The following is a 26,609-nucleotide window of genomic DNA, read 5'->3' on the forward strand; positions in this document are numbered from 1 at the left end:
CAAACGAGGAGATCTCCCATACAATAGAAAGAATGGCGAGTATCCAGTGGCTTCATGCCTGGTGCAATTGTATGCATGAACCATGTGTGGAAGATGTTCTTTCCAATCTGACTTTTTCTCTTCCTCTAAGGTACGAAGCATCTGTAACAAAGTACGGTTCAGTCTCTCCACTGGGTTACCCTGTGGATGGTATGGGGTAGTTCTTGAATGAGAAATCCCTGCCAATCGTTGCAATGTCTGAAACAAGTTGTTTTCAAATTCTCTTCCTTGATCATGGTGGAGTTTCTCTGGATATCCAAAACGTGGTATGAAATCTTGAAAGATCTTTTCTGCTGCCGTTTTTCCAGATTTGTTCTTAGTTGGATACGCTTGCGCAAAACGTGTGAAATGGTCTACCATTACGAGTATATACTCATATCCTCCTTTGCTTCTCTCCAAGTGGAGGTAATCAATGGATACTAGCTCCAAGGGTGAACTGGTAGTAATCCCACCCATAGGTGCTCTTTCTGGGATATTTGGACGCTTTTGTTTGATGCAGTTACACGTCTTCAGCACATATTCATCAATGTCTCTTTGCATAAATGGCCAGTAAAACCGTTCACGTGCTAGGTGGATTACCTTGTCAGTGCCAATGTGACCCATGTCATCGTGAAGACTTCTTAAGACCAATGGTTTTAGCTTTTCTGGTAGAACTAGCTGTTTTCGGGTTCCAGAGTGTCGATATAGGATTCCTTTCTCCACTATGAGTTTGTTCCATTCGTGTATCAAACGTCTTGTTTTACTGGTAATACTCTCCTTTTCTTTGTGGTTTGGAGTCCAATTGTTCTCCTTAAGCCAGACCACTTCTCTAATGTTGGTATCGTCTTCTTGTAATACTCTGATATTCTCCTGAGTCATTGGGCAGATTGTCCGTCCTTTCAGCAATTCTTCTGCCACATCACTTTCTGAGTGAAGAGTCAATGAGGCCACCCATGGTGCCTCTTCTTCATTGACAGCTTTGCTCCCTTGCCACATAGCTGACACAACCTCGAATGGTACAAGCTCTGTGTACTCACTCAGATTCTCAGTGAGTTCCACCGGAAATCGTGACAGTGTATCCGCGTCAGCATTCTGTTTACCTGGCCTGTACTTGATATCGAAGTGGAAATCGCCCAGCTCACCAACCCAGCGATGACCCACAGCATTCAGTTTGGCAGTACTCAAGACATATGTCAATGGGTTGTTGTCTGTATAGACTGTGAATGTTGGAGCGTAATACAGGTAATCTCTGAATTTGTCACAGATTGCCCACTTGAGAGCTAGAAACTCAAGTTTACCAGAGTGGAGATGGTAATTGCGTTCCGCTGGGGTCAATGTTCTGGAGCCAAATCCAATAACACGAAGGTGTTCTCCTTGTCGTTGGTACAGTACAGCACCTAGGCCTTCATTGGAAGCATCAGTGTGTAAGATGAAGGGTAAGTCAAAATCAGGGTATGCTAGTATTGGTGGATTGGTTAGCATGTCCACCAATCTGACTACCACAGCTTGATGTTTGGGTGTCCATTGGATCGGTGTTTTAGATGGCACTTGTGTTTTATTTCCGTCTCTCTTTGTCGGTTCCCCGCGCCGGTTTTTGGTGATGGATGTAGCGGATTCTTTCTCAGTGTTCTGCAAAAGTTCATACAGTGGTTTAGCAAGTCGAGAGAAATCTTGAATGAAGGACCTGTAGTAGCTCAGGAATCCTAACAAAGTTCTGACTTCTCCAACTGTTTTTGGTTCTTTCCTTTTCAACTGCAATACCACTTCAAGATCATTTGGGTCAATTTTTATGCCTTCTTCTGACACCATTCGTCCAAGGTATCGAATCTGTCGTTTAAAGAGTTCACACTTCTTCGGTCTAAGTTTGATACCATGCTCACGCATTCGACTAAGCACTTGCCTAAGATCATCGACATGCTCCTGAAAAGTTTTGGAGTAGCAAAGTACGTCATCCAGATATGGAGAACAACATTTGTCTCTGATGCCCTCTAGTACATTCTCCATGCATCTCTGAAAAGCTGCTGGGGCATTAGTTAATCCGAACGGAATGCGATTCCACTCCAGGAGTCCCCAGGGGGTGCTGAAAGCTGTCAGGTGTCTGGAGTCTTCATGCACAAAGCCTTGATGATACGCACTACCCTGGTCCAGGATTGAGAACCATGTAAATCCTCCTAAGCTATCCAGCAGATCTTGTATTCTAGGTAGTGGATGTCGATCTGGAATAGTCTTCCGGTTTAACTCCCTAAAGTCCACACATAGTCGTAGGCTCCTGTCCTTCTTTCGAACACAGACAACTGGTGACGAGTATGCGGAAGAAGATTTCGTTACCCAACCTTGGTCAAGAAGGTTTTGGACATATTCTTTCACTTCCTGATATAGGGGTTTTGGTATCGAATTGTAGCGTTTCTGGACAGGAGTTTCATCTTTCAGATTTATCTTCAGTTTCAGGTTTGGAATGCTTCCTATGTCTCCCTCATCTCGAGCAAAGACATCTGATTCGTCATATAACATTTGTCTCGCTATCTCTTGTTCTTCTTCTGAGAGATTATCCAAATTGACAGGTGGGTGCCACTTAACAAATTCGTTAGTGGGTAGCTGATTTTCAGCGTTCACTTGATTCAACTGGTTTACATGAAACATTATTTTCTTCTGGTCAATTCCCTTTTCATCGCCTTTATTTGGAGAAAACGGTAGAACCTCAGCTGCTGGAGAAATGGTACCCAATACTGTTCTGGGCGGAAGGTAGATATCATGTTCAGCACGGTTTAGTATGGGTATCTTCACTAGTTTAGAGAAACCGTTTGGTACATCTACCACTGAAGGAAATAGTTCAAGTCCTTCTTCAACTGGATATTCTGGAAGTGGTTCAAATGGCATGATTCCTCCTTTCGGCCATGCTCTAATTCTGCATTTGACTTCACCAAGCTCGCCTCCTTTGATCTGGAGTCCTTTCTTCCCCACTTTGACCACACGACTATCGGATATTTCTCCTGGGTCAGTTGCTTGACTGACAGCATTGACAATGTTATTTGCTACACTCTGTCTTACTTTCATGGCTTCACTTAGCAAGATAGTCAGGTTTTGGGTGCTGTTTGATCGGTCACGGTTTTCTCTAATCAATTCTTCGATAACATTAAATCCAAGAAGTGGATTGTCGTTACAGCAGTCGCTCACCAGTATTGGCACATGGATGGCTGAGTTTCCATGTCCACTACTTTCGAATTCCAGGAGGACTTCAATCCATCCAATGAATGGAATGATAGAACCATTTGCAGCTGTAATGGATAAGTTGTCGTCACAAAGTAAATCTTGTATGTGTCTAATAGAGACACTGGGTAGAAACTTTTCTAACCATGCCTTCCCGACAATGCTGACTTGAGCTCCTGTGTCCATCAACATGTCAACCGGAACACCATTCATCCGACAAGACAATAGGCATTTTCCTCCAATTAATTGTGCTACCCGTTGTTTGGAGCATCCATTCTCTTTTGGGGGTGTTCTAGTTGACTGGTGGGTGAATACCCTATTTATCTTAGCATGGGACAGATTATTTGAGGTGGTCACTGGTTGTCCCTTTCCCAGTGACTGTCTGTCGTTTCCCGACTGTCTTCTTTTCTTCAAGCAATCAACTGCTCTGTGTCCTGTCCAACCACAGTAGAAACAATGGTAGCAGTTCTGACTCTCTCGTTTGATGCAATCATCACACCTGGGCTTGCAGTGAGCTGTATCTGGAACTTGAACATTGGTTAGTGGCTTAGTCATTCGGTTTTCAACAACAGGAGTTTGCTTCATCATCTTCTCCAGGTTCTTCGTGAGAGCCGAAACCTGTGTTGTTAGTTCCATTAGTGCAGTGTGATTTGCTCTAGCATCTCCCTCAACTCTCTTTTGCACTGTTTCTTTTTCACTATTCCCTGGTGTCTGTGACGAATGAACAGTAAGATGTTTATGTTTAGGTGCACTGTTTAAGCGTGTCTGCCTTTCTGTTTCTTCATCAACTGATCTGGTGACCTGCTCTATGACAAAGTCATCAGTTACTGTCAAATCAGACACGTAAGGCTTGATATCTTGTCTGACATTAGAATTTTTCTCATTTAGTCCCTGATACAGTGTATGAAGGAATACGCCTTGCACTAGTTTTTTGTCATAGTTAAACTCTAGCCTATCATGTTGTGATGTAGACAGAATTTTTTGTTTTAACCCTGCTAGCCTGTAAACAAATTGTTGTGCTGTCTCTTTTTCTTGCTGTGTAGCATTGCTAAGTTCCTGAAATAACTCAGTACCACTTCGTTCTCTCATATGTGACTTCAAAAACTTTTTCAATTCAACAACAGTAAGATCCTCTTTGTCAGTCAACATATCTTTAAAATGACCAGGTTTGATTATTCTCAACACTGTGCGTATAATTTCAGATTCAGGGAATTTTTCACTTAGACCCTCGTCAATCTGACGGCACACGCTACTGTAACTCATGTCCGAACCATGATCTGAAATTACACCACCATGCATTTTGAATTCCCTACGTGGCAATAAAGCAACAACATCAGTTAATCTCACCACCTCCGATCCCTGTTCAGTCCTTGCAGTCCCACTACTCATTTCTTTAGCAGTGGTTGCAATGTTCACAGTTGGTGTACTTTCCTTATTGAGTTTTAGTTCATTGATCTTGTCTTGGATGATGAGCAGGTAAGACATGCCTTGATCTTCTAACCTCGCCAGCTGATCACTTCTCATGTAGTCTACAATAAATTCAACGAATTCCATTTCGCTTGCACCAGTCACTGATGGAATGTCCACGTCTCTTTCATCATCCAGCGTGATAGCGAGGCTATACAGCTGTTCTTTACTCAGCAGATGAATTTGTTTCCGGATATCCCACATCAGCGCACGACGAGGGGACGCCATCTCTGTTGCACTCTGACAACTTGCACTCACACGGCAGACGACACTCGCGACTCTCCTTGTAGCTCTGCAGTCGACTCACACTCGTCTCGCGTTTCCCTCTCACTGGTACACAACGAATCCCGGACGAGCCCCCAAAATGTTACCGGTCCCAAAATATAGATTAAGGGAACCGATGATTGTCGACGTACTGATGTGATGTGATCATCTCGGCGGGTACTACAAAAATACACGAACAGGAAGACATATGACCATGCTTCTTTATGATGTGAAATGAGTTTCACTTTTACATAACAATACATACAGTTTTTTATATAGTTACATATTTATAATCGCTAACATAACAACAGTACAGATTGGACTGAAATACTTTTAAAACATAGTTGCAACAATGAATACCATTATATTTTAATAAACATACATTTCCCTTTTATTTCGTGTTATAGACACTTATCTTTATCTCTATGGCACACTTTAGCTGTGTCATAATGAGAATTACACTGCATTGCTCTATAAATATAAATCCTGAAGCAATTCTCTCTTTTGACCACTAGATGGCGCATCTTGCATAAATGTACAAGCAGTGTATAACCTTTCCATGTGGCTAATAATATCATTTTACCATGTGCTTCTAATATATATAACTTTGCATAAATCAGGTTGAAATATACCCATATATAACAGTCTAGTGCTTGCAATAAACAGTTGCTCCGACCAGTACAATAGTCCTAGGGTTTTTCGCTATTTTCACTGCTCTCAACACATGCTGCTTTGAAAGTCTAATTACAACAAAACTATTGCACAAAATCTACTAAAACTTTCTCCTGCAACTGCTCTAGATGTTTAGGAATCTTTCTAGTACAGTTTAGTAAGAATGAGAAAGGTTTAAAGTACATACCTACAAAAATACACGAACAGGAAGACATATGACCATGCTTCTTTATGACTAAAATGAGTTTCACTTAGTCACATGGTGCATGTGGCCTTATATAGACTCTGTTCGGGTACCCTCTCTGCCATCTACTGGTTGTTTTATAGAATAGCAGGATATCAAAAAATAACAATAAAAATAAATGAATGTAGGCTATGGGGTGCCTGTTTTGTCTTTCAAGTGATACCCCAGCCCGTCACACAAGCACTAAGGAGATCACAGAACAGCTATTAGGGTCACTGGTGAGATGGAAAGCATTCATCTTCACCAGAAAATGGCAGCTGGATGTGTGCATTTAGGAGTCTTATATGCAATACATAATTAACCAGAGAGAATTCATGTAGTGAGGTGAAGAAAAGACCTCCAAATTTTATAAGGCAAATGTTATAATTAGATTACCCATAGGCTAAAAAAAAGAAAACCAACTAGGGAGAAAAATCTAAAAGTGTACATGACGGGGGATGATGTGGGTCTGGGAACAGATTCCAAAATTTACATCGAGGGTAACCGATCTGGAAACTTTTAGTGAAGCATGAGGCAATAAGCAGTCAGATCTTGACAAAAATATCATTTGAAGATTAGAAAAAAATACATTGAAAATATACTATGCAGACATCTGTCCCATGTGTCACACAAGTTAAGATGCTTGCATCAAGCCATCACAACTAGAGCACAAGACTACAGACATTTGCTCCATCTGCTCTGTCAAAAGAAGGGGCTACCCTGGTGTTGGAGATATGACTCTTAGGCCCCGTACTCACGACCAAACATGTCTGCTGAAACTGGTCCGCAGGCCAGTTTCAGCAGACATGTTTGGTCGTGTGTGGGCGCGAGCGGGCCGAATTCCAGCAAACATTTGCCCGCCGGGCCTTTTCCCAGCAGACAAATATTCCTGGACTTGTTTTAAAACAGTCCGCTGGAATCCTGCCCGCTCGGACATGTACGGTCGTCAGTACAGACCTACCGTACATGTCCAGGTGCCCGCCGTCCCTCGCATGCGTCGAATGACTTTGACGCATGCGTGGAAGCATTTTAAAGGCGGGCCGCCCACGTCGCTGCGTCATTGTCGCGGCGACACCGCGTCATCGACGCGGCGACACCGCGGACACGCCCCGCGTATTGTTTACGCGCGGACTTCTGTACGATGGTGTGTACAACCATCGTACAGAAGCCCTCTGGCAGACATGTATGGTGAAAACGGTCCGACGGACCGCTTTCACCATACATGTTTGTCCGTGTGTACCCGGCCTTAAGGGAATCTACCCAATCTGACATAGTTTGACAGATTAAGATTACCGCCAACACTAAGCGGAGGACCAGTCTATTCAAACTGGGATTGAAGGAGGGACTTCAGCTGTCCCTCACTGGATTTCTGAAAAGTGAGCACACTCTCAAAAAGTCAAATGCTATTCCTCTTAAAGTGGATCACTAGTATATCCACAGTGGGAACAGACCACCAATTAAAGAGGTTGTTCACTCTGGGGGAAAAAAAATAAAAAATAACAATCCTGTAGCTGCTGACTTTTAATAAAAGGGCACTCCCCGTCCCTCACCTGTTCAGGGATCAAGCTCCATTCTCATCATTGCTATATCTTCACTAGCCTTCAGATTCCTGGTGCCGACATCATAACTGTGGGCAGCCAGCTGTGCTGATTGCGGCTGCACAGCTGGCTGCTCGCTGCACATCCACACTGCGCTTTGTGATGTGCCTCTAAAGACTGCAGGGAGGGGGAGAGGAGAACTTCCGCTTGAATTGCCTAGGTGATCCAAGAAGAACTGGGAGCGGGTACTCGTCAAAACTAGGTACCCGCTCCCCTCAAAAATAATATCAGGGGAGGAGGACTTAAAGTGGAACTTCCCTTTTGGGTGGAGTTCTGTTTTAACAAAGAGAAAACTTTCAAAACATTTTCAGCTGGGGCTTAGGACCTTTTAGGTTGTTTTTTAGTCGGTCTAGAGCAGTGTTTCTCAACTCCAGTCCTCAAGGCACCCCAACAGGTCATGTTTTCAGGCTTTCCATTATTTTGCACAGTGATTTGATCAATTTCATTGCCTTAGTAATTACCACTGCCGTTTTATCTGAGGGAAATCCTGAAAACATGACCTGTTGGGGCGCCTTGAGGGATGGAGTTGAAAAACACTGGTCTAGAGGATTGTTTCAAAAATTGCAGTGAAAAAGGTCTTTGCAGCTGTAGAAGCTTTTAAAAAAAACAAGGCCTGGAACAGAAGGCAAAAATAACTTTTGAATCAACCCCCTGATAATCCAAATCCATGTCTATAGACTGTAGGTGAGACTGCAGTGTCTCGAAAACAGCTCTTCAGAGATAGACTGTTGAATCTGACAGGGGCCACAGGCTTGACTTTGTTATTTGGCTTGGACTCTGCATGGGTTGGCACCGGAGCATGCTTGAAGTCTCTGTGGGCAGAGTGTTCCAGTGGCTAAGCATAAACATGTAAAACGTTTTGAGTGGGCATATAGGTCCCTGTGGACATGGGGGAGGACTTGGCCCTGCCTCATGGAGCATGGAGTATGGAAGAATTTTCACAACCCTAGGATAATAGGGTTCCCAGCTTACAGATTACAGGCTCCAAGTGAACTAGTGAGGTATGGGCTTAAGTCACCCATGGCAGCAGGCCTGTCCTCTCTGTGTCTCTGCAAACATGTACTGCATCCACATAGCAGTAATGCAACTGCACCCAACATAAGGCAAGGCCTCAGGTACTCATAAACCCAGGCAGCTTTTGCTAATGCTAATGAGGGTTTTAGTTGGAGGTGATAAGGTCACTGTAGGTGGGCAGTGAAAAAGACCAGAGACTCGAGATCCACTTCACGAGAAAAAGCAGCAGTGAGATGGTTACTCCTCAGGCTGAATGGCATCAATAAGATCGCAGAGCAGGTGCATCACTCCACTGAGCAAATTACATCAGCACTCAACCCACACCATGGTAAAACCAGCAGTGGTAAGAAAACGTAAAGGTTTCCAGAAGTGCAAAAAAATTAAATAACTTGTGTGATGTTTTAGTATGACTGGTATTATTCACAAAGTAAGTCTTCAGAGACAGGGTCACACCTGGTGCTGTGCCACATCTCTGGACCTGAATAAAGTTCCAAAGCTAAGCAACATCTTACACTTTGGTCTGGAAAGTGCCACAATGCAGAGCTTAGTGCCCAAAACCTGATAACCCTGCATGTCCAATCTAGCAGGGTCTGGGTATGGTCTTCAAAGCTAGGCTGGGGAAACACTTATCAGCATAGCTGATATACTAGGAAGAAACTAAGGCATGCTGGGAAGAGCAGGGTTTATGCGGGTGCTGGCTTATAACCTTTCTGTTTGCCAGTCTCTCAACCTCCTATAAGCAGCAGTATAACCAAACTAATTCTGAATCCATGTGTCCCTCAATGGACAAGAAAGAAAAGTTTATTGGTCTTTTGTTTGATAAACTATGCAAGAAAACATTAGGTTTATGTGCAGTTTTTGCAGTTTATACGTTTTCATTTTGGCTCTAAGCTAAATATATAGGATGTTTAACATTCAATATTCTGTTGTAGACAGCCTGCAGTGGAATATTAAGAGGAACAGGAAGGCAAAAAATTGGTGCTATTACAAATATTTTTGGTTATTACCTCATTGGGATTCCAGTTGGATTATCGCTGATGTTTCTAACAAAACTTGGGGTTATAGGTAAGAAGATTACTAACTGCATATTGTATACTGTATGGCAAGACCTACTCTGAATTGTTAGGTTAGACATATAAGATTAATTTATCTCTGCTGATAAAGATTGATTGTTATGGGACCTGCTGGCTACTGCTACAGGATAAGGAAAGGTAGGAATACAACTAGGAGTACATTAAGTACAGTTAACAGTGGCCCATATATACACAGAGAGAATACAGTGTCCTCTTTCAGTTGTGGTTAAAAGTACATAAGTAACAGAAGCAAATGAGGCTTCCCTCTCCCTTCTCCAGTAAAGGCATCACAATTGCCTGTGGTTAGGGACAGATGATCATGGCTGGGCCCAGTATTTCCTTTACTGCTTTAGTTTGTAGTCCAATACTTTATTGCTTTCATTTATTGGCATTCTTGTACACATCATTCTAGAAACCCAAGGTATTGTTCTGTATTGACACATCTCTTTAAAAATGCAATAAAGATATTGTGAAAGACGGAAAATGAGGCGTTAAGAAGATCTGAACCCTAACTAGATGGCATTTCCAAAAGACTTCCCTGTCTTCAGTGCTGTGTTGTAAATTTACCATGCTAGGGAGAGTCTGGCCTTTGGGGTCAGACATACAGTATGGGATGGTGCAAGGATCCAGTCTGTTTGTTACTTGCTGCCAAAACGTTGAGTTGCAGTGGTCAGAAGTGAAAACTAGCTGTATGGCACAGCCTCGAAGGAGGCAGCCATTAGACACAAGACCCTCATGCAGGTAAGAAATTAGCGCATGCGTAGTCTAATGCCGCGTACACATGATCAGTCCATCCGATGAGAACGGACCGATGGACCGTTTTCATCGGTTAACCGATGAAGCTGACTGATGGTCCGTCGCGCCTACACACCATCGGTTAAAAAAACGATTGTGTCGGAACACGGTGATGTAAAACACAACGACATGCTGAAAAAAACGAAGTTCAATGCTTCCAAGCATGCGTCGACTTGATTATGAGCATGCGTGGATTTTTAACCGATGGTTGTGCCTACTAACGATCATTTTTTTCCCACCGGTTAGGAACCCATCGGTTAAATCTAAAGCAAGTTGGCTTTTTTTTAACCGATGGTTAAATAACCTATGGGGCCCACACACGATCGGTTTTGACCGATTAAAACGGTCCATCAGACCGTTGTCCTCTGTTTAACCTATCGTGTGTACGAGGCCTTACTGTCCTCAAGCATAACCATCATCAAATTTGCATGGAATTATAAATGCCCATCATGGGTGAATGTTTTGTTTTTTTTTCAATTTGGGTTTTAGAGCAAGCACTTCATGTGCCAGTTATCTTAGGAAGAGCAATAGCAACCAGGATCCATTTCTAACTTGCCCATTTATCTAATCCTCTACACACGAGTAAGATGATGGGGATGAGGGCTTACAATACACATGTCATTGCCATCTCATGCATGTTAGCATTTTAATATTAAATTTGTTCTCCTGTATTGTCTTGATGTTTTTTTTCTCAGTTCTCTTATGAAAAACAATTGTTTTAATGAAAGGATAAGTGAATAGCTGGGTAAATATGGTTTACTTTGATGCTAAATTGCAAATATGTTTATTGCTGTACAATTGGGTACAGTTATTTTCATTTGAAGAACCTGCTCTCTTCTTCTAATTGTTTTGTGTTTTGGAAGAACTATGACTAGAGCACTATGATAATTATGCCACAAACCAGATTCACCAGTGATCACAAAACCTTGTAACCACTTAGGTCCCATTCACACCATAGCATTTTGTAGCTTCCAGCTCGAAGCTCCAAAACGCTGGAGGAGATAAAATCAATTATTCCCTATGGAGATAGTTCACAACTTCACTACAAGTCACCTGAAAAGTTCTGGAATTTTTTTGTAGCTCAAATTGGGCAGATCGGTGCATTTCTTAAGCTTCTTTGTTCCATAGAAATGCATGGCATTTTGTCGCATGCTTTTTCACTCAAATGCAATAATTAAATATAAATAAATAACATATACATATCGTAACTGCCAACCCTAATATTGACTCCTACTCCTAACCCTAAAATTGACCCCTAATTCTTCAATTATCTCACATGGTAATAGTAGGCTGTAATAGTTAGCAGCCAAGGCCTAACTATTGTATATTTACTCTATAGCAATATCAGACCATACCTCCCAACATTATGAGATGGGAACGAGGGACGCCTACTGGAAAATGTATGTAGGCATAGGACATGCCTCCTGCCACACCCTCTTAAAGGAGAATTAACAAAAACAAAAGTTAATTAAATCCACAAGTGCTTTTTTTATCACTTGTATTCCTTTATATTGGCTTTTAACATTTACAAATGCAGCAATTTCGAATTTAGATGGAAGGTTTAGCACTGGGAAACACTTTTTGAAAGATAAAAAATGCATTTTAAATACAACTATATAGATCAGACCAAAATGAGGGGGGAAGAGGGACAGAGGGACATTGCTCCAAATCAGGGACAGTCCCTTGATATCAGGGACAGTTGGGAGCTATGTCAGACCAAGTGACTGCTATAGAGCACAGAGACACTGGCATCTCAATACTATTGGACTGCAGCAATTGGTTCTGAAGGCAAATAGGTTTCTAATACAACATTATTTGAAAATGTTTTATACTGGCTAATAGATTTTTACAGCCTGGTTCTTTGTGCAAGGCAATTATCATAGCATTTGGTGCTAATAGCTGTATATTTTTCAAATGTATGTTTTGTCTTTAAGGTCTATGGATTGGAATATTCTGTCCGTTGTTGCTGCAAACTTGCATCTATATTCCCTATATCTTTTTTATGAACTGGCACAAAGCCTGTGAAGAGGTAATACATATACTAAGTTAAATCTATTAACTAAAATCTAAAACTATTATTTTCAGTTTTCACCTGTAGCATCAACAGCTGGTTAAATCTCCCATTGTTGGCCAATAGCCACCTATAAAAGTGTATCTAAACCTTAAAAAATAAAATAAAGATATTGCAGGATACTTTTCCTTAGATTTGGTGGCTGCATTCATTTTACTTCCTTTTTTTGGAAAAGCAGTGTTGTCACACACACATAAGGCAGCTAGGAATGCTGATAAAGCCTCGTACACAAAATCGGTTTTCCGACAACCAATGTGTGATGGCAGGGTTTTGTCAGAAAATCCGACGGTTTGTATGCTCCATTGGACAATTGTTGTCGGAATTTCCAACAACAAATGTTTTATAGCAGGCTTTCAAATTTTCCGACAACAAATGTGTACCGTCTGGTTATCTGATCGTGTACACAAGTCCATCGGAAAAATCAAAAGTACAAACACACATGCTCCGAACCAATGCTAACCATAAGACAACATTAGCAGAAGTTGCCCAAAGATCTGAAAAAACACGTAGTTTTGTGTATGTTGGCTGAGAAAGTTCTGCCATCTGTATGGATACCAATTTTATGGCCAACGCCCTTCACACAAAATTCCACTGATTTGTCTGCTGGAAATCCGATCATGTGTACAAGGCTTAAGATTGTTTCAAGATTTCAGTTCAGTACACAGGATGTTACAAGAACAGGTATTTTTAATCACTGACCTTGATAGCTGCTGGAGGCAGGATTCTTCCTCCAAAAGCAGCCTATGGGCAAAGAAAGAAGGTAGGTGCCCGCTGATCACACACATCCATCTCAGGACGAGTCATTCTTCCTGATACAGCTACTTCACCTCTCCTATATCTACAGAGCCACCCCCAACCCACTCCATTTCACAGGCACAGCAATTGAACCTGGCCAGAAAATAAGACTGTTCTCACTCCAAATCAGACCAGTAGATAACCAGCTAAGTAAGCACCAGGGACGTGCGGTGTGGTCAGGGGCTAGTATCAGAGTCAGATACACACAGGTTACATACGCCGTAAACATTAGAGTGAGAGCAATAATTCTAGCACTAGACCTCCTCTGTAACTCTAAACATGTAACCTGTAAAAAAAAATGTAAGCGTCTCCTATGGAGATTTATAAGTACTGAAGTTTGGCACCATTTCACAAGTGTGTGCAATTTTAAAGTGTGATGTGTTAGGTATCTATTTACTCAGCGCAAAATCATCTTTCACACTATACAAAAAAATCGGCCTAACATTAGTGTTGTTTTTTTTTATTCATGAAAAAAAAATTTCCACGAAAAAAAAAGTGTTTAAAAAAATTGCTGCGCAAATACTGTGTGACATAAAAAGTTGCAATGACCACCATTTTATTCTATAGGGTGTCTGCTAAAACAATATATATAATGTTTGGGGGTTCTGAGTAATTTTGGAGAGAGAAATAGGAGAGAAGTGTCAGAATTGGCCTCTTCAACACATGTTTCCCGTGTCGGGGCTCGTAGGTGGTTAATCTCGCCGAAAAAAGCAGCGAGATTGACACAATATCATGGTCACCTACTGTAATATACAAATAATTATTATGTATTGTTTTTAAGGTAATTTACTATATTTTCAAAATCTGTTCTCAAGCAGGTGGCTTAACGGACAATTACTGAAGTTTTAACTTCCAACCTGTAATTTCACAGTAAATAGAGAAATAATAAATAATAAACTATTGTGTTATAACATATAGCATATAAATATATGATTTAGCTTGAATATAACAGTACCTTTTCAGCAGCAGCAGATTCTCATTCTCCCTCTTAACTGTGTGAGAAAAACATGGGATTGTGGGTAAATCTAATATCCATAAACCCATGTTTTTTTCTTGTAATTAAGAGGGCTGGGCTGGAAGGGAGCATTTGTCTTTTAGACACATGCCCCTTCTATGACACTGCAGTGAGGAGGCGTGCCTCCACTGCAGCATTTTTATTGGACAGCTGGGACCAATGGTACTTTCCCATTGGTCCAAGACTCCAAGCTGTTCATTAAGCTCAGTGCCTTTGACAGGGAGTGAGAGGCACTGTGAGCTCATCCTCTCAGTCTGCTACAAACAGAGTGTGTTAGCTTGTATGTAAAGTATTTAGTATTTAGTTTCTGACAGGCTGTGCAAGGACCCCCCTATCTCTGGATCCATAGGAGCCCCACATTTTTACCAGTGGTGGGGTATGACTTAGGCTACATTTCCCCCCTTGACCTCAGGTCACGGAGCTACCACCCATGAAGCTTTTTTTTATGTTCGTGGCCCTGCCTCACCTGCCTCCCCTGACTGCACTCTCTACCAATGGCAGTCTGTATGGGGTTAATGCAATAGTGAAGATGTCTAGACTGAGTTGGACTGGCAGACATGACTAAGGCCTTGTACACACGATCAGTCCAAACTGATGAAAACGGACTGAAGGCTGAAGTCTGATGGTCTGATGGACTGATGGTCTCATGTGCCTACACACCATCAGTTCAAAATCTGATCGAGTCCAACGCTGTGACGTAAAACACAACGACGTGCTAAAAAAACGAAGTTCAATGCTTCCAAGAATGCGTCGACTTGATTCTGAGCATGCGCGGGTTTTGAACCGATGCTTTTACCTACTAACCATCGGTTTTGACTGATTGGTCATCAGTCCATCAGTCCGATTTAAAAGCAAGTTTTAAAACTTTGGTCTGAAGGACAAAAATCTGATGGGTTATACACACGGTAGGTTTGGACTGATGAAACTGAACTTCAGTCCGTTTTCATCAGTTTGGACTGATCGTGTGTACAGGGCTTCAGAACTTGCTTTAAAATCGGACTGATGGACGCCTGACCGATTGGTCAAAACCGATGGTTAGTACGCAAAAGCATCGGTTCAAAACCCGCGCATGCTTGGAAGCTTTGAACTTCGTTTTTTTCAGCACGTCGTTGTGTTTTACGTCACCGCTTTGGACTCGATTGGTTTTTGAACTAATGGTGTGTACGCACATTAGACCATCAGACCATCAGTCCATCAGACCATCAGACCATCAGTCCGTTTTCATCAGTTTGGACTGATCGTGAGTACAAGGCCTAATGGAGTCAGACTGTCTAGAAATGTCCTTGTTTAGATAAATAGACCCATAAAGACCCCCCCGCCACCCCCCACCCTTTTAGCTCCCCTTTCCCCACACCCACTTCCTGGCTCACCTCTCTTTATGTCACTGACACCAATGCCATATTAGTTCTACTAAGGCCTCGTACAGACGAGCAAACATGTACGATGAAAACGGTCCGCCGAACGGTTTTCAGCGTACATGTCTGCCCGGAGATTTCTGTATGATGGCTGTACACACCATCATACAGAAATCCGCGCGTACTCGATACGTGGCGACGATGACGCGGCGACGTGCGCGGCCCTGGCAGTTCAATGCGGCCGCTCGGACATGTACGGTAGGTCTGTACAGACGACCGAACATGTCCGACGGACAGGATTCCAGCGGGCATGTTTCTAAACATGTTTAGAAATATTTGCCCGCTCGAAAAAGGCCCGGCGGGCAAATGTATGCTGGAATCCTGTCCGCTCGGCTGTACAGACGACCGAACATGTCTGCTGAAACTGGTCCGCGGACCAGTTTCAGCAGACATGTTCGGTCGTCTGTACGGGGCCTAAGACTCACACCATTCATGAAGCAGCAATTTTTCCCTACCAACAATGATGCAGCAGCATTGTGTCTTTTACTGACATCCCAGATGCAGGGATATATTTTCCTTTCAGCAACACCACTTTGTAGGGACATTATTTCATTATAGTGACACCATTGACACAAGGAATTTTTTTCCTTTCAGCTACACCACTGATCCAAGGGCCCTCACACCATTTCTTCCTTTCACCACTGTTAGCACCATATTTTCTGCAGGACATAATGTGCACCACCACCATTAGGGCTGGTTCACACTAGTGCAGAGAGCTGCGTTTTTCTGTAGAAAAAAAAGATGCAACTCTCCACAAGGAAACACCAAAAACAGTGTTTTTTTGTGTGTCCTGTTCAGACTTTCACACTGTGGGGCAGATCGGTGAAAAAATATGCAACATGTCTACATTTTTCCACACTGCTCCACAGCCATCTGTGTGACCCTGCATTTCTATAAACAGTAGATGAGCTGCCGTGCATAGAAATTAATGAAATATCACTTTGTTTAAAGTTTAGAAACGTGCCTTGCATAGTAAAGAGGTGAGGCACCATGCAAAACAGAGGGGCAGATCCACAAAGATCTGCCCCAGCGCATCGTATCCGAGATACGCTACGCCGCCGTACCTTACCTGGCTTTAATCCATAAATAATTTGCGCCGTAGTGTATCTCAAGCGGCGTAACAGCGCGGAATTCAAATCGGCGATAAGGGGGCGTGTTTCATTTAAATGAAGCGCGTCCCCGTGTCGAATGAACTGTGCATGCGCCGTCCCTAAATTTCCCGCCGTCCATTGCGCTAAATGACGTTGCAAGGATGTCATATTTTTTAACATAGATGTGAATTACGTCCATCCCGATTCACGGACGACTTACGCAAAAAAAAAAAAAAATCAAAATAAACGTGGGAACGACAGCCATACTTAACATGGCAAGTCTAACTATACGCCGCAAAACAGCAGCTTTAACTTTACACCGGAAAAAGCCGACTAGAGACGACGTAAGAGAATGCGACGGCCGCGCGTACATTCGTGGATCGTAGGAAATAGCTAATTTGCATACTCGACGCGGAAAACGACGAGAACTCCACCTAGCAGACGCCAAAGTATTGCATCCAAGATCCGAAGGCGTACGAAGCCACACGCCTGTCGGATCTAACCCAGATGCCGTCGTATCTTGGTTTGAGGATTCAAACCAAAGATACGACGCGGGTAATTTGAAAGTACGCCGGCGTCCCTAAATTTCCCGCCGTGCATTGCGCTAAATGACGTTGCAAGGATGTCATATTTTTTAACATAGATGTGAATTACGTCCATCCCGATTCACGGACGACTTACGCAAAAAAAAAAAAATATCAAAATAAACGTGGAAACGACGGCCATACTTAACATGGCAAGTCTAACTATACGCTGCAAAACAGCAGCTTTAACTTTACACCGGAAAAAGCCGACTAGAGACGACGTAAGAGAATGCGACGGCCGCGCGTACATTCGTGGATCGTAGGAAATAGCTAATTTGCATACTCGACGCGGAAAACGACGAGAACTCCACCTAGCGGACGCCGAAGTATTGCATCCAAGATCCGAAGGCGTACGAAGCCATACGCCTGTCGGATCTAACCCAGATGCCGTCGTATCTTGGTTTGAGGATTCAAACCAAAGATACGACGCGGGTAATTTGAAAGTACGCCGGCGTATCAGTAGATACGCCGGCGTACTCGCTCTGTGGATCTGCCCCAGAATGTTTGTCTCAGCAATTAGTGTAAACCCACCCTTATACTCTCCAGTTCGTTGTGGTGGTCCACAACCATCAACATTATTTTAGTGCATGCCACAACGCGCTGCACATACTACTATTAGCCCTGCCCACTACTCCACCTAGGGAGCGCAGTTTGGTGTCTTTGCCCTGGGCACTGGATGACCCGACCTTGTCCCGCCACTACTGATAATGTACTTGGTTTAAAAATAAATCCTAATGCAACCACCACATCTATGTACTGGTTAGTTGCAAAATATAACAGCTTTGTTTTTGGGTTTAGATATGCTTTAAGCAAAATAAGTAAAACATTTGTAGAAAATAAGGATCCCTGTGTATGAAAGGTTCCCTTCAAAATAGAGACACCCCCCCCCCCCCCTTTGAAACATATTGTACAATGGATTATTATGTGTACTAATTGCACCCAATTATACATTATACATTTTAATTTTACTTTGTTAGGCTAGAATAAGAGCTGGAGTGAAACCAGTGAATGTCCCTGACCCCAGACCTTCACAAACAGATGTTTTGAAATCTGATTATGGATTAGTGGATAATGGTAAGTTGAACACATAAAAGCATGAACAAAGTGTTAGTATAAGAATTGAAGGGCCAGGATCATTTAGATATCTATCAGTACCTTTTATTCTACTTTACTCTTGTGTTCAAGGAGACAAATGACTACAAATTGATTTTCTCGGTACTCCAAGCACGTATAAAAAAATAAAATTTGTATTACAATATTAAAAAATGTAAAGAGAGAAAAATATGTCCAGATACAGCTGCCAACACACAATTTGTGATACCAAATCTACCAAAAATTAATATACTAGTGTAGAGCTTGATCAGATCACTAAATGTGCATAAATGGGAAATATAAAGTGCAATAAATATGTGACCTTAAATAAAGTGCATATATATATATATATATAAACAATTCATAAAGTGAAATAAAATCTGTGCAAAATATGTGACACTAGAATAGAAAAATGTCCCAATGTATCAATCCAGAAAATCATACATATAATACTACATAAATTATAATTATGTCCCTACGTAGGCTAAGTGCCTGAGTATGAATGTGTTGTTGTATGTCCTTTTTCTTTTTGTTTTTTCCAAAACTTTAATAACAAAAAAAGTTAAAAAAAAATATAAAACTGTGTTCAAAAATACAAAAACAATCTGACAATGTATTAAACCAAGATAATATGATTCTCCTTAATGTGGCTAAGCCTCCTTCCAGTGTTGGAATTTCACCACATATACGTGTTCCACTTCAACAGAGACATTATGAGCATCTTACTTTATTCCAACATAAAGTATGAATACAGATAGTTGCAATGCCACTCACCTGCTATCATACAGTTCAAACCAGGCAGTTCCAAAACGCTGGGTGGGAGACCAGTGTTTTGAAACTGCCTGGTTTGAACTTTATGATAGTAGATGAGTTGCATTGCAAATACAGTATCTCACAAAAGTGAGTACAGCTCTCACATTTTTGAAAATATTTTATTATATTTTTTCTTGTGACAACACTGAAGAAATTACACTTTACTACAATGTAAAGTAGTGAGTGTACAGCTTGTATAACAGTGTAAATTTGCTGTCCCCTCAAAATAATTTAACACACAGCCATTAATGTCTAATGCCCTGTACACACGATCAGTCAATCCGATGAGAACGGTCTGATGGATTTTTACATCAGTTAACCGATGAAGCTGACTGATGGTCAGTCGTGCCTACACATCATCAGTTAAAAAAACGATCGTGTCAGAACGCAGTGACGTAAAACACAACGACGTGCTGAAGTTCAATGCTTTCAAGCATGCGTCGACTTGATTCTGAGCATGCATTGATTTTTTAATGGACGTGCCTACAAACGATCGTTTTTTTTCTATCGGTTAGGTATCCATCGGTTAATTTTAAAACAAGTTTCAAATTTTTTAACCGATGGATAAATAACCGATGGGGCCCACACACGATCGGTTTGGTCTGATGAAAATGGTCCATCAGACCGTTCTCATCGGATTGACCGTTTGTGTGTACGCCGCATAAACCGCTGGTAACAAAAGTGAGTACACCCCTAAGTGGAAATGTCCAAATTGGACCCAATTAGCCATTTTCCCTCCCCGGTGTCATGTGACTCGTTAGTGCTACAAGGTCTCAGGTGTGAATGGGGAGCAGGTGTGTTAAATTTGGTGTTATCGCTCTCATTCTCTCATATTGGTCACTGGAAGTTCAACATGGCACCTCATGGCAAAGAACTCTCAGAGAATCTTAATAATAATTGTGGCTCTACATAAAAATGGCCTAGGCCAGTGATGGCGAACCTTGGCACCCCAGATGTTTTGGAACTACATTTCCCATGATGCTCAACTACACTGCAAAGTGCATGAGCATCATGGGAAATGTAGTTCCAAAACATCTGGGGTGCCAAGGTTCGCCATCACTGGCCTAGGCTATAAAAAGATTGCCAAGACCCTGAAACTGAGCTACAGCACGGTGGGTGGCCAAGACCATAAAGCGGTTTAACAGGACAGGTTCCACCCAGAACAGGCCTCGCCATGGTCGACCGAAGAAGTTGAGTGCACGTGCTCAGCGTCATATCCAGAGGTTGTCTTTGGGAAATGAGTGCTGCCAGCATTGCTTGTGAGGTTTGAAGGGGTGGAGGGGGTCAGCCTGTCAGTGCTCAGACCATACGCCGCACACTGCATTAAATTGGTCTACATTGATGTTGTCCCAGAAGGAAGCCTCTTCTAAAGATGATGCACAAGAAACCCTGCAAACACTCTTCTGAAGACAAGCAGACTAAGGACATGGATTACTAGAACCATGTCCTGTGGTCTGATGAAACCAAAGATAAACTTATTTGATTCAGATGGTGTCAAGCATGTGTGGCGGCAACCAGGTGAGAAGTACAAAGACAAGTGTGTCTTGCCTACAGTCAAGCATGGTGGTGGGAGTGTCATGGTCTGGGGCTGCATGAGTGCTGCCGACACTGGGGAGCTACAGTTCATTGAGGGAACCATGAATGCCAACATGTACTGTGACATACTGAAGCAGAGCATGATCCCCTCTCTTCGGAGACTGGGCCGCATGGCAGTATTCCAAAATGATAATGACCTCAAATACACTTCAAAGGCAATCACTGCCTTGCTAAAGAAGCAATGGACTGGCCAAGCATGTCTCCAGACCTTAACCCTATTGAGCATCTGTGGGGCATCCTCAAATGGAAGGTGGAGGAGCGCAAGGTCTCTAACATCCACCAGCTCCGTGATGACGTCATGGAGGAGTGGAAGAAGACTCCAGTGGCAACCTTTGAAGCTCTGGTGAACTCCATCCCCAAGAGGACAGTGTTGGAAAATAATGGTGGTCACACAAAATATTGACACTTTGGGCCCATTTGGGACATTTTCACTTAGGTGTGTATTCACTTCTGTTGCCAGTAGTTTGGACATTAATGGTTTTCTGTTGAGTTATTTTGAGAGGACAGCAAATTTACATTGTTATACAAGCTGTACACTCACTACTTTACTCTGTAGCAAAGTGTAATTTCTTCAGTGTTGTCACATGAAAAGATAAAATAAAATGTTTACAAAAATGTGAGGGGTGTACTCACTTTTGTGAAATACTGTATTTGCAATGCAACTCATCTACTATCATAAAGTTCAAACCAGGCAGTTTCAAAACACTGGAGGAGCCATGATTCTGAGAGCCTTTTGGAAATATACAATTAAAGCGCTGCTTACCATTTTTAATTGAAATGGTCCATCTCATGCTTGGGTGCTTAAAACTGCTACTGACCATTTATGTTTGAATGGTCCACATTACCTGGTAAGAGGCTCATGATGTCTGTTTGCATGGTGAGGTGGAGCACGTACATGTGGTGAAATTCCAAAAATATAAGGAGGCTTAGCCACATTAAGGAGAGTCAAATTATCTTGGTTTGATACATTAAAGCGAAGGTTCACCCATAGCGAACACATTTTCCCCTTAGCTTCATGCTCGTTTTGTCTAGGGGAATCGGCTATTTGTTTTAAAATATGATCCGTACTTACCCGTTTACGAGATACATCTTCTCCGCCGCTTCCGGGACTGGGCATTCCTTCTTGATTGACAGTCTTCCGAGAGGCTTCCGACGGTCGCATCCATCGCGTCACGATTTTCCGAAAGAAGCCGAACGTTGGTGCGCAGGCGCAGTATAGAGCCGCACCGACGTTCGGCTTCTTTCGGCTACGAGTGACGCGATGGATGCGACCGTCGGAAGCCTCTCGGAAGACTGTCAATCAAGAAGGAACGCCCGCTCCCGAAGACCCATACCCGGAAGCGACGGAGAAGATGCATCTCGAAAACGGGTAAGTACGGATCATATTTTAAAACAAATAGCCCAGGGATATGCAATTAGCGGACCTCCAGCTGTTGCAGAACTACAATTCCCATGAGGCATAGCAAGACTCTAACACCCACAAGCATGGCACCCAGAGGCAGAGGCATCATGGGAATTGTAGTTTTGCAACATCTGGAGGTCCGCTAATTGCATATCCCTGATAGCCGATTCCCCTAGACAAAACGAGCATGAAGCTAAGGGGAGAATAGAAAAAAAAACGAATTGGGTGAACTCCCGCTTTAAACATTAGAGTAATCCCATAACCATCATGGAAAATGTGTAGGGGAGCTTAACCTCAAATTACATCCAGTCCTCTACATGTATTGTAGCAATGACTGCTTCTTCAGGAGACATGGGGGGGGGGGGGACATCCAATATATCTAAATAAAACAAACAATAACATAATGTACAAAAATATATACAAGCAAATGCTCAATATTCCAGAGTGATACCTAGTACTCAAAGGCCTTGTGCCTAACTTACAGATTCTATCTGATTGGGTGTTCATGCTACATTGATATTTGACCACTAAGTCCTGAAGTGTAACGTATCCAACAGTGCTCTAGGCATATAAATGACTTAACTTATATTTGTCTATCAATGGTCTCAGATATGTCCTTTAATCCTGCAGAAATGCTTTCTCACTGGGGATGAGTCATGTACTTTCTTGCCCTCAGTAAGACATTCTCACTCTCTACTCCCCAGGTACCTCATGTAGTGAACAGGAACTATACACACACAGCAAAGATAGGCCACTCATTAGAAAGGAAACGTGTTCTATAGCTGAGGAAAGGCCCTCCCAATATGAATACCACCTATCCATTGGTAAAGATAGTGTAGAGGCTCTATATTTGTTTACATATGCAAGCGCATATAGGCACACAACCACTAAATCTTCTTTCCAGTCTTAATACAGTCGAGATATTTAATGCTGCTTGTATGTTTTTTGCAACCCTCTTGTGTTATTGTGTAACAAATGTTATAATTTAGTAGAGGATCCCCCCCAATCCCTACTCGTGTAACCTGTATACCTGAATAGGGAGGAAAAAACAATCCTACTTGCCTATATCCTTGTGACTTTTTCCTCATATTTACCAATTTTTGTCCTGCCTCTGTGCTGCCTTGTTTATAATACTGTGCATGCACAACATAAAGCATGTGACGTCATGCCATTCCTTTTGCACATGTGTTGTATGACACTACTTACATTTGTTGGGGACAAAAAAAAAATGCCTGCAAGAAGCTTCTTTTTAACCCCAGCAAATGAATGTCCTTTCATAAGGCGCAGGGGCGAAATGAAGTACACATGTGCATTATGATAATACTGCAAGATTTCAAGAATTCTTTACAGGCAATGGTGATGTTGTCTTCCCACCACTGCCTTTGTTGAAACCAGGATGTGCAAGAGAAAAAGGGTAAACATAGCAGAAAAAGATTTATAAAAAGTGCACAAATGCATGCTAACATGAAATGTATGGAAAAAGAGGAAAGGCCTGCTTTGTGGTACTGTGTAACAAATGTAATTTAGTATTTTAAAAAGGGAATGTACTGTTTGTGAGTGAGGACAGCCTACATTCAGTATATGAGCCTCACCTACAGATATCTGTGAATATACAATAAAACTATATAATAATAATAATAATAATAATAATAATAATAATAATAATAATAATATCATCTTTATATCCTAACTGTAATATAGGGGGCACAACAATGTCTGATTCTGGCCTTGATGCTATTCCCATGTATGACATGACCTCTGGGGAAGATCATACAAAGCAACTGGAAATAAAAGATGATCTACCAATGGAAACAACTAATGTTGTCGGTGAAATCCTCTCCACTAAACAGCTGATTGTTCGGAGGGGACTAGCATTGCTTCTATCCATTAGTGTACTTTTGATTGGTATCACTATTAAACTAATTACTACCAGAAGGTAATGCAGGAGCCAATGAACCTTGATGAACGCACTCAAACGAGTATGCTGTGTAGTGTGTATCCAGGACAATTTTCTCATTAAAGCCAGTTCCAGAAACCTTAAAGGGGAGTTCCAGCCATTTGTATGTTTATTAAAAGTCAGCAGCAACAAAAAGTGTAGCTGCTGGCTTTTAATAAACAGACACTTACCTGCTCCAGCGACGCGCCGGCCGGGGCTCCGCTCCTCTCCCCCCCTCCCCGGCCGGCGTCTTCATTCTCAGTGTGGGCACCCGGCCGTGACAGCTTTCGGCTTCACAGCCGGGCACCCACTGCGCATGCGCGAGCGGCACTGCGCATGCGCGAGCGGCGCGGCCCGGCGCTGCGCCGCTCAATTGGCCAGGAGATCGCCTAGGACCTGTGACGTGTCCTAGGCGATCGCCTACAGCAGCCCCTTCCTGTAGGCGATTAAGCTTAGTCGCCTACAGGAAGGAGGAAGTGGGACAGGAAGTCCCACTCTTCCTGAAGCCCCCACTCCCCCCCCAAAAAAATTACATGCCAAATGTGGCATGTAAGGGGGAGAGGAGTGGGATAAGAGGAAGTTCCAAATTTGGGTGGAACTCCTCTTTAACAAATCCCTAACCAAAAATGATTCAGATGAATGCATTCAAACGAGAATGCTTTGTATCCAGGAAAATGTTCTCATTAAAGCGGTGTTCCTACTAAAGTAAAAATATTTTAAGTCAGCAGGTACAAATACTGCAGCTGCTGACTTTTAATAATCAGACACTCACCTGTCCCAGGGTCCAGCGTTGCGGGGGGAACAAAGCCCCACTCATCTCCCTCTCCTCTCCACCGGCATCACTACTGTGGGTGCCCGGCTGTGGCTTCACAGCCGGGCACGCACTGCGCATGCGCGAGTCGCGATGCGCACCGTGATTGGCCAAGGAATCATCTGGGACCTGTGAGATGGGGGAGACGTGACTTTCCCTCCGCCGCCACGGTGCCCAGGGAGGAAGTGGGAGCTGAAACTATCTAAAAAAGAGGGTTTCCACTCCCCCCCCCCCTAAAAAATGCGGAAGTTCCATTTTTGGGTGGAACTCCACTTTAAAGCCAGTTCCAGAAACCTTAACAAACCCCTAACCAAAATTACTCTAGTACATTTGTAATGTATCTTTTTTTTAGGGGGTAGCACGCAGAGCCTACACTTAGCTGACTTTGAATGTATGAAATGCATCTCTCTTGCAAAAGTAAGTGCCGCAGAGAGGGGAGATGCCATCCATAGGAGATATGCTCTATGCATCTATGGCTAATGCATGAAGACAGGAACTGTTTGGTTGTCCACAGATCTTGGAGCTTTGCTGAAGATTCTGGATAGCTCCCGTCCCAATCTCCTACCAAAATATATATTGCCCACGTCTCTAGCCTCCGGAACTCTACCTATCTGTTTAAAACAGATCTGGAAAGTTGCTACTTTAAGCCCCCATTGACCTTGGGGCTGGCGTTCACTTGCACCCCCGTCTAGACAGTTGCCTTATATGCTCTCTAAATGGAACCACTCTAATTGAGTTAAACAATTTATGACCCTACTTATCCCTATTCCATACCCCTGACAAAGGTGTCAAACTGGAAATGCGTCGGTTACCAGGGATTATCACTTACTGGAGAGTATTAGTGTCATTGTGTACGTATTGCAGTATTTTTCTTTTTTGATGTGTTTGTTATATGTAGACGTTTGACGTTTTTAATATTGATCATTCTTTTTGATCTGTAAATCTTTCTACGTAACAATAAATTATTTTTTGATATACGTCAGTGTTTGTGGCTTTCAAAGTCCCACCAAAGGGGGGATATTCCTTTTGTCACAATTTAGTGATAGACTATGTTTATAGCAAGGTGATTGTATGTTAATGTCTACACAATTAGAATTACCTTGAATGACATTTGTTAAAGACGGTCCAATCAGAGTTCTCTGTATTGCTTTCATTGTGTCCAATAAACTTAATATGGTATACAGTTTTGCTGTCTCATTCTTCACTGTTGCAACATCCCTTATACATGGCAGCATTTTCCCTTATTGTTTATTCATTCTTTTATTGAAATATCATGAAATACATTTCACAAAATAATCATTTCAAAAGTATTACACACCACATAATAATATTAAAAAACAAAATACATATTTCATAGTAAATACAATAAATACTAATACTAATAGAAACCATGATTATAAATACCCAGCAAATACTATCTATATTAGCTGTTTTACTCCCGTGTTGTGTGCTGTGACTTGTAGTGCATTTTTCCTTTTTTAAATAAAGACAACCATCAAGGTATTTTGGAGTGCGGGTGTCCATATTTTCTTTTTCCATTTGCAGCAAATACTATCCCCACATTAAGTGGAGAGAAACATTAACAAAAAAATTATAGTCTCATGCATACATTTAAGGCGGTCATACATGGATACAAATTTGGCCTGTTCAGCAGGAA

The 26,609-nt window shown here is 42.3% G+C and overlaps 1 protein-coding gene across 1 annotated transcript in view; it reads left to right on the plus strand.

Annotated features, from left to right (window-relative positions):
* Positions 1 to 24,297, plus strand: part of LOC120926666 (multidrug and toxin extrusion protein 2-like) — a 143,402-nt gene extending 119,105 nt beyond the window's left edge. Inside the window, exons 14-17 of the mRNA XM_040336791.1 lie at positions 9,396 to 9,528; positions 12,266 to 12,360; positions 18,280 to 18,376; positions 23,907 to 24,297. Of these exons, the coding sequence (XP_040192725.1) occupies positions 9,396 to 9,528; positions 12,266 to 12,360; positions 18,280 to 18,376; positions 23,907 to 24,145 (564 nt within the window). The 3' untranslated portion in view covers positions 24,146 to 24,297. The remainder of the gene's footprint in view (positions 1 to 9,395; positions 9,529 to 12,265; positions 12,361 to 18,279; positions 18,377 to 23,906) is intronic.
* Positions 24,298 to 26,609: the final 2,312 nt, after the last annotated feature.

Source organism: Rana temporaria, chromosome 2 (genome assembly GCF_905171775.1).
Source record: "Rana temporaria chromosome 2, aRanTem1.1, whole genome shotgun sequence".
NCBI lineage: Eukaryota > Metazoa > Chordata > Amphibia > Anura > Ranidae > Rana > Rana temporaria.